General features: G+C 49.3%; 1 protein-coding gene across 1 annotated transcript in view; it reads right to left on the bottom strand.

Moving 5' to 3' along the window:
• The window catches only part of AXL (AXL receptor tyrosine kinase), an 80,901-nt gene that overhangs the window by 20,900 nt on the left and 47,314 nt on the right, over positions 1-12,687 (bottom strand). Inside the window, 7 exon segments of the mRNA XM_048499110.1 lie at positions 1,546-1,637; positions 3,201-3,330; positions 5,024-5,050; positions 6,200-6,344; positions 7,980-8,119; positions 10,351-10,546; positions 12,158-12,273. Coding sequence (XP_048355067.1) covers positions 1,546-1,637; positions 3,201-3,330; positions 5,024-5,050; positions 6,200-6,344; positions 7,980-8,119; positions 10,351-10,546; positions 12,158-12,273 — 846 coding nt within the window.

Raw genomic sequence — 12,687 nt, 5'->3', positions numbered from 1 at the left:
GGCATACAGGCCCTCCTCGCCTGTCTCTCTTCCCTTGCCTGCTTCTTCCCCAAGCTGAACCGTTTCCTTAAACTCTGACCCCAGCTTGTACTGTCAACCAAAGAAGTCTCGCTTTTCAGTGTATGCAATAGGCATCCCCGCTTCTCACTCATAACTGCCTGTCTGAATTCCACAGAGTCATTTCATACAAGAAACTCCCTAATCCAAAGATCCCCAACGGGCCTTTCCGCACAACCAAAATAAAACAGTTTTGAGGCAGGAAATAAGACATTTCCTCCCAGGAGTTCTGCATGTTTTTTGGCCCAAAACGTTTTATTTCCAGCCTCAAAACGTTTTATATGCAGGGGTGCTGTGTGGTTTCCGGACTGTATGGCTGTGTTCTAGCAGCATTCTCTGAAGACGCCAGCCACAGATGCAGGCGAAATGTCAGGAGAGAATGCTGCTAGAACACGGCCAGACAGCCCGGAAACCACACAGCAGCCCAGTGATTCCGGCCATGAAAGCCTTCGACAATACGTTTTATATGCACTTTGGATTTTAGCAATTCTTTCTGTGAAAAGGATTTCAGAACATTTTCACTTGCTGTGTTTATGTCTTTAAAACATTTCCCTCGCCTCTCCGCTGTCTCCAGATTTTCACCCCAGTGCCATTTTCTGAGCTCGCTCCATCATCTTGCCTATTCATTTTCATCTGTTTTTTTAATTGATTGGGGAGGGTTGATATCTTCGAATGGTGGCTTGCAAGGGGGGGAGGGGAGGGGAAGGGAGCCTGGCATCTGGACATGACCCACCCACTCTAGCAGAGGGAGGGAAGAAAGGGGTGGCATGCAAGGGAAGGGGAGGGGGAGTGAGTGAATGAGGGGTGGCATGCAAGGGAGGGGAGGGGCATCTGGACATGGCCCACCCACCCTAGCCGAGGGAGGGTGAGGGGAGGGTGGCATGCAAGGGAGGGGAGAGAGGGTGGGGTGGCATGCAAGGGAGGGGAGGGGCCTGGCATCTGGACATGGCCCACCCACCCTAGCAGAGGGAGGGTGAGGAGAGCGTGGCCAATTGGCCCTGCTGGCAGGGGCTGATGGGAATTGTAGTTCATGAACATCTGGAGAGCCACAAGTTGCAGACCCCTGGCCTATAAGGAGATACTCCAAAGGTGGTATGTAGGGGGACAACAGACTATTTTAAGGGATGAGCTTCTTCTCAGATGGGTTTTTAGGGTATCCCACAAACGGTGAGGGACAGTTTCAGAGAGCAGCCATGTTGATTCACAGTAAAAGAGCTACATTCGAGTCCAATAACACCATAGACACCAATAAGGTAGCTAGAGTTTGGGGTTTTGAGCATTAAAGTTCTTTTCATCAGATATCTGGTGTCTGACAAGGAAGTTTGGACTCCTGAAACTCCCACCGCGTAAATTCTGTAGGTCTCTAAGATGCAACCGGACTCGAATCTAGCTCTTCAACTGCACGGCGAAAGAGCATTTGTTAGCAGATCTCGGGCTACAGGAGCCCTGGATGGGAGGAAGAGGGACCCATTCCTTGCGGACACTCACAGGTAGCTTCCGTGGTTCGGCGACTATACGATTTGCGGACACGGTAGTGAACCACCAGCTCTCCCTGCTCCACGCTGGGTTCGAAGGCTTCCCTGCAGGTTGGGGGAAGATGGGTGAGAAGAAGCAACGAAAGAAAAAGAGTGGTGCCACAGACAATCTGTTACCCTGGCATAGCAAGGGGGAGTGCTGATTCACAGGTACCCCTGCCCACGTGCCAGCCTAAAGGGTGGTGCTGGCATTGCAGAGACGGGGAGCCCGTTCTCTGGCAACAGCCAGGTCTACCTACGAGAATTGTTTTCCGTTTCTCGTGCTCTTAGCCTGCTTGTCACGTCAGCACATTTTTAGCGGAACAGCCAAGGAAGAATGTGTCCTCAACACGATACTGAGTGGATACTCCTTTCCAGCCACAAAGAAGAGTCCTGATGTCATTGCTTCCCCTGATTATCTAAACCCAGATACAGAGGCGTAGCTCCAAAGGGACAGGGGGGGTGCAACGCACTGGGGGCACGCCCCTGTGGGAAAGTGGCGAGGGCGTTCCGGGGGTGGGACGGGGGAGGACGGACCAGTGCACCAGGTGCTTTTCCCCCTTGCTACACCTTTGCCCAGATACTCCCTTCTGTAAATAACTTCTTCTGACCATCTTACAATATACTCAATTGTTTCTCAAACAATCCATCCGGATACCTCTCAGAAGTTGTCCTAACATCCCCCAAGGGTTGTCCTGACACCCCCAGAGGAGGTCCTTCACCCTATAAATATCCCACCCCCAAAAAAACCATTTGCCCAGTGCCATTGACACCTTCCCATCTGTGTTACTGTGCCCAACGCGTTGCACCCCCCCTGGAACCAGACACTGGCCGTTCGGCTCTGAATGATTTATTTTATTTATTTATTTATAATCAATTTTATATACCGCCCCTCCCCCGAAGGGTTCTGGGCGGTGAACAACACAATAACAAACAATCACATTAAAACCCCATGTAAAACATCGAATTAAACAAAATTACATCGGCATCCAGCAGAAAATTTCATAAAACTTTATAAACCCACCCTGGAAGAAACAAAACCAGAGAGCTGATGGCCCCATAGAAATTAAGGGGCCCAGAATGTAAAAGGGGGAGGAGAAGGGCGCATATCAGGTTGTACTACTCATACACCAAAGGCCCCTTCCGCACACACAAAATAATGCGTTTTCAAACCACTTTCACAACTGTTTGCAAGTGGATTTTGCTGTTCCGCACAGCTTCAAAGAGCACTGAAAGCAGTTTGAAAGTGCATTATTCTGCATGTGCGGAATGAGCCCATACCCTTTTTCTATTCCAAATCTATTTTCCAACCTATCTGTATCTTAGGAACTCTGCATGTGCATGTTTGCTGAACTGAATCAAATGCTTGCGCACCACGGATCCCTACAATAAAGATTGTAAAATTTGCATTATATTCCTCTCTGTGGATTTTCTTCTGAGATCTGATCTCCGTAAACACTGGTATTAAAGATTCCTTACCCAGCCTCTCACAACATTAATAAGCAGTCTGCTCTAAGCTAAGATTCCTCACTGTATTGAGAGACTGAGTCTCCACCTTCGGTAACCAATTCACATGTTCTTCCATGCAACGCCTATCCCCGGTCCCGATTTCCTCGGGTCTCCCCTTACCCATATCGTGTTTCCTTCCTCCTCATCCGTGTCAAGAAGATGATGATGAAGATGGCAGCTGCTGCGGCTACTACAACAGCGATCACCACGTACCACCAGTGCCAGGAGAAGGCAGGAGCAGCCTTTTCTACTATGAAGGAGAGCGGCAAAGGATTATTGGTCCAAGCCATTCTAATGGTCCACTCAGTAAGTTGGCATTTCCCTCCCCTTTCCCTGTTTGTACTGCAAAACCACAGAAAGGAGAGAATCTAATTATCCAGTCTGTAATCAAACACACCCAGGAGGGGAAAGTAGGGGAATTCTTTGCCTTTCCTGCTTATTTGTCTAAGGATGCCAGTTCTGGGTTGTGAATTTCCTGGAGATTTGGGGATGGACCCAAATTTGGGGACAAACCGCAGCAGGTTATAATGCCATAGAGACCCCTTTCCAAAGCAGCCATATTTTCCCAGGGGAGCTGCTCTCTCTTGTCTGGAGATCAGCTGCGATCCCAGGAGATTTCTAGATCCCACCTGTAGATTGGCAACCCTAGATTCACTCCCGTCGTCAACACTTCCTGCTTACCCTTCGGGTCCCTGCTTCTGAAATTACTCTTTCTTCTTGCAGAATTTTAATCCAATTCACTGATGAAAGTAACTCTGGCTCTTGAAAGCTTATGCCTTGTTGGTCTCAAATCTTGTTTGACCGGCTCAGATCTAGCTGTTCTACTGCTTCTTGTGAATCTCTCTCTTCAGCTCTGCTCGGTGCTGAAGGGAGATTCTCTTCGGGCCAGAACATAAGAACATAAGAAAGAGCCTGCTGGATCAGACCAGAGTCCATCTAGTCCAGCACTCTGCCACTCGCAGTGGCCCACCAGATGCCCTTGGGGAACTCATATGAGCATTTGGTCTGCTAAGGCAGAGCTTATGTTACAGTCACCTTCCCCACCCCACCCCACCCTTCACACTCACTACACAGCAGATCTCATAATCTCTGCTGTTTGTGAGACCGGGCAAAGAGCAACCTTCCCTCCTCCTGTGCAGGGAAGATTAAATAAATGGCCCTGCATTATTCGTTGCTTTGGGTTTTTTTATTTATTTATTTATTTGGCTTCACCTTGCCTCCCCCGCTCTCCCCAATGATTGGGAGGGTTTTGTAAAGCTTTATTTCAACTTCAAGGATGAGTACCACATTAGATCTATCAAAATAACGATAGATCTAATACAGGAATGATAGATCTAATACAGGAATTGAAATAACAAGCCTCTCTCCTCCAATGGCAGTAGCAGCAGCAGGAAGTATGTGGGGTGTGTGTGGAGGGGGAGAAAAGAATATCAGTTGTGGGACATGGCCTGCTTCTTCAGCAGAGTTTGGTCCAGGGAATTGCTTCACCTGTTTATCTTGGGCAGGGGGGGTATTTTTGGAAAGGGGCTAAAATGTTAATATAACTGCAGTAACAGCAGTATCGATATAACAACAATTTAACAAAGCCAGCAATCCTGCAGCTACTGGATGTGATGCGATCTGTGCCTTTAAGAGTGAGTTGATGGGTGGAGTTAAGAAGACAAGGAAAAGCAGAGGCCTGGAAGAGTTCAGCAGGCAAGCTGGGCTGCAGGTAGTGAGATGCCTCCTCATGTGCAAAGAGACCCCACTACAACCCCTACTGTGTAGGGAAGCATATCGTCCTCATCTTCCCAAGGCAGCCATTTTTAAAATGAAAGGACATGTCCATATCAAAGTTGCGTATATTAGAATGAAAGTCTTGTAGAACATAGAAAACTAGCTCTCATCCCCATTCCAAAATTCCCATCCGTTTTTGAAGAGCACTAGATAGAGTTGCCTCTTACCTTGCTGAGCTTGTAGTGAAAATTCATCTGCAAAAGTAAAACCAATAAATAGGTTAGATTTAATAGACTAGGTTTCACATCAGACTAGGTTTCTACAAGGGGGAGAAATCCGACCTATTTGCAGACATAAGGAAATGAATCAACAGTCTGTCTGTAATCAGAAACAAGCAGCCACAAGGCTCCCAAAAGCGAGTCAGGTTTTTAAATCGACTGATTCTACACTCAGAACCAGATCCAGGATCCAGATCTGCCAAGGTCAAAACCAGTGGGGAGGTGGGGCCACAACCAGAGATCTAAAGAACCACTTTTGGAAAAAGCAGTGAAAGAATTTGGACCAAGATCAATAGCACCCCTGAAGCATTTTTTTTAAATACAGCTGAATTTTAGTCACCAAATTATCTGCTCACATCTGTCTGATATCCTTAAAAAGATGCGACGGCATCAACATTCAGTTAACAGATTCCAAATGGACAAACACTTTGGGTCTTTTTCTAAAAGGGGCTCTTGATTTTGGGCCCTGTCCCAAAGGATACTGCAGCACTTTGAGGATTATCAAATACAAATACAAATACAAAACCTTTAATGGCATATAAAGAGTGGTAAAATACAGATTATGTTAAAACCAATTGACTAAAATTTACACAAAGGTTTCACTCTTGATCCAAGTGCCTTTGTTAAAAACCTGGCAACTGATTCAGTAGTGTGGGGATGATGGTCACTAAGCAGGTGTGAAACTATTTCCTTGTCTGATCTCACTGAAAATTTCTTCAAGATGGCCTCGAGAAAAAGCAACCGATAGACTGCCAAATCTTTGCAATGAAGGAGCACGGTTCAGCTGTTTCGGTAGGTCTGCACAGGAACAAGTCCTGTTCTCCTGTGGGATGCCATGATATCTGCCTCTTGTTTGGGCAGTCGGTAACACATTTAGCCGAGCAAGCATAAAATATCTGCGGAGATGTGGATTGATTAAATTACTCATATATTTAGCCATAAAACCCGGCAATATTTAGCCATAAAACCCGGCAATAAGGATTATCAACGTCACCTCCCCTTCATTTTCTCTCCTGAACCTCTCTCTCTCGTAGGATTGACTTCCTGGCCTGACCAAGGATTTCTTCTCAATTGCCCAGTCATTCCCTCACCCTGCAGAGAAGATAGCCAAAAAAGTGCACGTACCAAAACCCAAGGGGGAAACCATGACAGCATTACTCCAAGGTCCGTCGCCTGCCCCCGTGTAAGCTGCGACTCGTATGGTCAGATTCCTCACGGACGAGTTCCACTCCAAGATTCTCTCATTGGTCAGGCCCACATCCACAACCACCTGGCGGGAGAGAGGAGTATGATGCCGGGCAGGGGTTGACCAACTATTGAATTTCTAGGGAAATTTCCCGGAGGGGTGTCTGCCCTAGAAATGCTTCAGAGACCTCTGAGCTTACCTCGTTCCCAGGCCGTTTTCATTTCTCCGTCTGCTCCTGAGGTAATGTGTGACAGGGTAATGCATGAGGTAATGCATGACAGGATTGGAGCACCTTCCTTATGAGGAGAGGCTGCAGCGTTTGGGGCTCTTTAGTTTGGAGAGGAGACGTCTGAGGGGGGATGTGATTGAAGTCTATACAATTATGCATGGGGTAGAAAATGTTGACAGAGAGAAATTTTTCTCTCTTTCTCACAATACTAGAACCAGGGGGTATCCATTGAAAATGCTGGGGGGAAGAATTAGGACTAATAAAGGGAAACACTTCTTCACACAACGTGTGATTGGTGTTTGGAATATGCTGCCACAGGAGGTGGTGATGGCCACTAACCTGGATAGCTTTAAAAAGGGCTTGGACAGATTTATGAAGGAGAAGTTGATCTATGGTTACCAATCTTGATCCTCCTTGATCTGAGATTGCAAATGCCTTAGCAGACCAGGTGCTCAGGAGCAGCAGCAGCAGAAGGCCATTGCTTTCACATCCTGCAGGTGAGCTCCCAAAGGCACCTGGTGGGCCACTGTGAGTAGCAGAGTGCTGGACTAGATGGACTCTGGTCTGATCCAGCAGGCTAGTTCTTATGTTCTTATGTTCTTATGCTCTTTTATTATGATTAAGATTTATTTAAAGCAGGGGTCCCAAACTTTTTGAGCCTGCAAGCACCTTTGATATCCTGACACTAGATGGTGGGCGCGATTACAAAATGGCTGCCACAAGCGGGAGAGCCAATTGCTAAATCTCAGGGAGTGATGTATTGCTGAAGGCTTTCATGGCCGGATTCAACTGGTTGTGGTGGGTTTTCCAGGCTGTGTGGTCGTGGTCTGGCAGATCTTGTTCCGAACGTTTTGCCTGCATCTGTGGCCGGCATCTTCAGAGGTGCATCACAGAGAGTGTGTCACAGTGTGTAAAATGGCAATTTTTTAATCTACGTTATTTTTATAAATGAAGTGTGATTTTAGAATGTAAAACTACTCATAGACGCCATGTACAACTCTTTTAAATTTAGTGATGGTCTATACCTGGCGATGGCAACCTTTTCAGACCGAAAGTGCTCAAAACTGCAAACCTCCAAAACCCACTTATTTGTATCGCAGTGCCAATAAAGGTCTATAACCTGTATACTGTAGGTTTTAGTTTGTGTAAAAAATGGTTGGCCTTGCACGAGGCAGCTTTACTCGGAGTAAGCTTTGGTGGTAGATGCTGGCTTTGTTTTCAAATATATAATACGCCACCAAAAATGTTGTGAGATGGACCTTCTTGCTGTCCCAGGAGGGCATTTCAAAGCTGCTATGGAGATCATCTCTCTCATAGGACTTCCAACATATTTCAACTGGCCAGGACCCACCGAAAGGGGCCTCGCGCAAACTTCCAGATGTGGATGGAATTTGATTTCAAGGGGGAAATCCCTGCTCTTGACACGAAAGCTCACACGATATTAAGATATCTGAGGGAACGGGCCACTTCCTCCAGTAAGGGGTGCTCACCTCAGGCGAGTCGCCTCTCTGACAGACGAGCTTGTACCCGCGCAGGATTCCATTGATGGCGCCTCCTGGCTCCGCCCACTGGACGACGGTGCAGGTACCATTTTGAAAGGCCGTGATGTTCTCCGGGGCAGCTGTCGGCACTGTGGAGGACAAAATGCATTGCCATGGGCACACCTGCTTGCAGGGGCGTGGGAGATGGGACCGTTTCCCAGAATGCACTTGGGCAGCTACCCTCCAGTTCCAGGTTTACATATTTGGTAGACGCGTGCGTTCCAGCAGTCTCCATACCATCCAGTTAGGCAAGGATGCCGGCTGTGTGGTTCAGAGCAGAACATATTAATTAAAATCTCTGCTCAGCCCAAAGGTTCACTGAAGCTGCAGGATCTACCACCGTGGATCTCTAACGTAGCTTAGACCTTGGGCGAAACACTGGACTGCGTGACCCCTCTCTTCCTTCCTGACTCCCTGCCTTAGAAAGATGGAGCATGGCAGATCCACAGCAGTGTTCTTCCAGAGGTGGGATCCAGCAGGTTCTCACAGGTTCCCGAGAGTAGGTTACTAATTATTGGTGTGTGCCGAGAGGGGGTTACTAATCGGTGGTTTTGCCACGTGATTTTTGCCTTAGTTACACCCCTCCTCTCAGCAGTAGCGCGCAGAACTTGAAGCAGTCTAGCAGGAGGTGCACCGGCGTGCGTGGCAGCCTCATGCGCTGCATGCGATCTCGGCTTCCTCACCAAGGATCTACGCATGCCAGCTGCTGCCCTTGCCACAACCCTGCCCAGGAATGCTCCGCCCCCGGAATGCCTGGTCACCCCCCCATCGTGCCCCGCCCTGCCCCACTGGCGCTATGCCACTGTTTGAATCCCAACACCATGGGAACCTGTTACTAAAATTTTTGGATCCCACCACTGTGTTCTTCCCAGCATTTTAGAAAAGGGAAAGGGCAGCTTCCTAGGGCCCTGACGAGAGCTGGGGCTACAGTGCGCATAGGGAGAACTTACAGCCCTGCCCTACAGGGTTTTGCCAGCCCAAATCACCCAAGAACGTTCATTAGCACTGGCACATAGAAAAAAGACAGGTGGCGAAGGAAGGCCTGTCTTTTTTCCCTTCTGGGGTTAACAGGGGGGCATTTTTAAGCAATGAAACCATGCAAGTAGACAGCATTACCTGCACCATGGCTCCTGATTCGGATCGGTGCCTTCATGCCGCTGCAATTTCCCTTTTAAAAACACTGACCCAGCTATAGATTTCTCGTCTAGCCTGACCCTAACAGGAGCCTGACATGAGACAACAAATGAGATGCAGGGCCAGACAACGCCATAGGCCAGGAGCTGGCTCCTCGAGAGGAGTGGCAAGTGACGGAGCCAAGCCCGTCCCTCCCAGCCCAGTGCAGCTGGGAGAGGCTTCAGCAGGCCCAGCCAAGCTAAGTGGTGAGCCAGATGCACAAAGAAGGCAAAGGCAGAGACAGGATAATAAAAGGAGAAGTGCTTGGATTGCAGCTCGATATGGGAAAAGGCTCTGCGAGCTAGAAACAGCAACATCAGAGGAAAACTGAGTCGCTGCAGGATCCTAGTTTTGTTAACAAGGACATCCTACATAAACCCTGTCTTGGGCTTGGCTCTTCCTGTGTGAAATGAGTGTTTCCCTGGGGAGCTCTATGCACCTGGCTTCCTGCTAAGTTCCTCTGAACCTCAGTTCCTAGCCTGTCTGCCTGCTTCCACTCTGGGACTACCAGACTTCAGACCTGCCTGACCACACCTCTGCCTGCCACCTTAAACTACACCAGGGGTCTGCAACCTGTGGCTCTCCAGATGTTCATGGACTACAATTCCCATCAGCCCCTGCCAGCATGGCCAATTGGCCATGCTGGCAGGGGCTGATGCGAATTGTAGTCCATGAACATCCCATGTTCTAAAGTCAACAAACAAGTAAATGTTTTCCTGGGGCTGCATTTGGCTTTTGTTGGTCATGTTGATCCAATTGGCCAGGCTGGCAGGGGCTGATGGGAATTGTAGTCCATGAACATCTGGAGAGCCACAGGTTGCAGACCCCTGAACTACACCATAGCTGACGCCTGCCAGCAGGACAGAACCTCTGAATCGATTTCTTTCTCTTTGCAGAGACTGAAATGGAACCAGAAGACACCAAATTGTGGGAAGGTAGCTAGAGAGTCAAACAAAGATCTGGAAGACCTGAGTTCCGGTCCCCATTCTGTCACGAAGCTTGCCGGATGACCTTGGGCCGGCCACACTCCTTCTGCCTGCCCTGCCTCACAGCTATTTTTGCGAGGACAGAATAGAGACAGGGAAGAAATCGTGAACCCATTGGTGGATGGACAGGCTAAAAAAAATGTAAACAGACCGATCCTCACCTCCTTCCAGGGTTTCCATAGCAACCCAGTGGGTCCAGGGGGAGTTGCCCTCTCGGGATCGACAGGACACACGCACGTGGTAGTGGGTGAAGGGGGTCAGGGCAACCAGGGAGTGACTGAAGGGGGGAACGTTGAGGTTCTGGTTATAGAGTGCCCTCTCGGAGACCGTGCTGAGGTCTTCGTCCGAACGCACAGCCTGGGGAAGGGGACAGCAATGAGAAACGGGGGGGGGGGGGGGGGTGGACGCATGGTGGAGAAGACTTTTCAGATCTTCAGTATTTGATGGAATCCTGGGCTTCAGACTAGAGGGGAGGGCTTTCCCCCCCCCATCTTGCATTCCCCCCATCTTCACTCCCAAGTGAAAATCGTACCACATTTTGCAAACTAGCGCAGCTACCTTGCTCCTTGCAAAGAGATTCCCCACCATCACAACACACACACAGGAGTTAAGCTGGGTCAGCCCTGGTTACTAAACGGAAGTCCAGGGCTGCTACGGAGAAGTAGGCAAATTATCTCTATTGGTCTCTGCCCTGACCTGGATAGCTCAGACTAGCTCAGGGGTCTGCAACCTGTGGCTCTCCAGATGTTCATGGACTACAAATCCCATCAGCCCCTGCCAGCATGGCCAATTGGGAAAAGGCTCTGGGAATTGTGATCCATGAACATCTGGAGAGCCACAGGTTCGCCACCACGGGCCTAGAGCATCCCAGACAAGTGTCTGTCCAAAACACTGCTTAAAGACTGCCAGTGAGGACAGATTCCAATTGGCCGTGGGGCTGATGGGAATTGTAGTTCATGAACATCTGGAGAGCCACAGGTTGTAGACCCCTGGACTAGCTTGACCTCGTCAAATCTCAGAAGCTAAGCAGGGTCGGCCTCGGTGAGTGGCCCCGAGTGGTCCCCATCAGTCATCTGTAACTTGATGGTGCTTCTGCTGCCTGCTGCCTAAAATGGTATAGTCCTCTCTACCTCTTCAGGACTCTACCAATTCTTTCTCCTGCAGGAACAGAGAAGATTGGTGGGCCAAACGGAACGGTGATTGTCGACAGCTTGGAATTAGGACACATTCTTTAAAAGACTACAATTCCAAAGTCAAATACTAAAAACACGAGGAGCAAATTATTGTTTGCGCCATTGGGGGATGGTGGTAGAATGTAGCATTTCCCAAGCATTTGCACAGGGGGAAGGGTTGGAGACATCACTACCAACATTAAAAAGGAGGGGGAATTCTAATGACCAGAGGCGTAGCTGGGCAGGAGTGCACCCAAGGCGCACTTCATGTTTTTTGCCCCCAAGGTCCCCCCCCCCGTGACCCTTGCCCCCCACTTACTTTTTCCAGCCGGCAGAAAACAGCTTACTGCCAGCTGAAAACGGGTCAGGCTGGTGGGGCGGGGCCAGGTCTGATGAAGGAGGGGCGCATGCCCAGTGCAACACGCACCCCCTATATCCCCTTGTAGTTACGCCACTGCTAATTACAGGTCTCTGGGAGTGACCAAGAGTGACTTCAAGAGCTGCTTGGAAATTCCCTTTCTGCTGTCAGTTTTGTTTCTCAGCCCTCCCAATTCCTTGCGCAGGCTTTTTCGGTTCCCTATCCCAGGGAGGGGTCCGTGTGTCACATTCTCAGTGGTGAGGAGGAGATATCCAACGGAAGCAGAAGTGGAACGGGAAGTGGTTCCTAAAAATAACAACAGCACTTGGCTGTCAGCGGGCAAGCATGATAGGAAGTGAGAGCTCCTTGCTGAAGAAGCACGGATCCTGCGCTGCTCTCCTCCAAAAATCCTGCCATGCGTGCTCTTATTCTTCTTACCTGAATGGTGCAAACCTCCAGCGCATAGGCTCCACTCGGACCGGGCTCCCACGCTACTTCCAAGCTGTGGTCAGTGGGGTGCACAAGTCTTAAGGCTCGTGGCCGCCCGGGTACCACTAAGGGGAGGCAAAGAGAGTAGGCATGAGAACATAAGAACATAAGAACTAGCCTGCTAGATCGGACCAGAGTCCATCTAGTCCAGCACTCTGCTACTCGCAGTGGCCCACCAGGTGCCTTTGGGAGCTCACGTGCAGGAGGTGAAAGCAATGGCCTTCTGCTGCTGCTGCTCCCGAGCACCTGGCCTGTTAAGGCATTTACAATCTCAGATCAAGGAGGATCAAGATTGGGAGCCATAAATTGGGACTTCTCCTCCATAAATCTGTCCAAGCCCCTTTTAAAGCTATCCAGGTTAGTGGCCATCACCACCTCCTGTGGCAGCATATTCCAAACACCAATCACACGTTGCGTGAAGAAGTGTTTCCTTTTATTAGTCCTAATTCTTCCTGGGGGGGGGGGGGGGGGGGGGGGGG

The sequence above is a fragment of the Sphaerodactylus townsendi genome, linkage group LG06, assembly GCF_021028975.2.
Source record: "Sphaerodactylus townsendi isolate TG3544 linkage group LG06, MPM_Stown_v2.3, whole genome shotgun sequence".
Classification (NCBI taxonomy): Eukaryota; Metazoa; Chordata; class Lepidosauria; order Squamata; family Sphaerodactylidae; genus Sphaerodactylus; species Sphaerodactylus townsendi.
The sequence above is the reverse complement of the archived record's forward strand: the minus strand, read 5'-3'. Positions and strand labels throughout refer to the sequence as shown.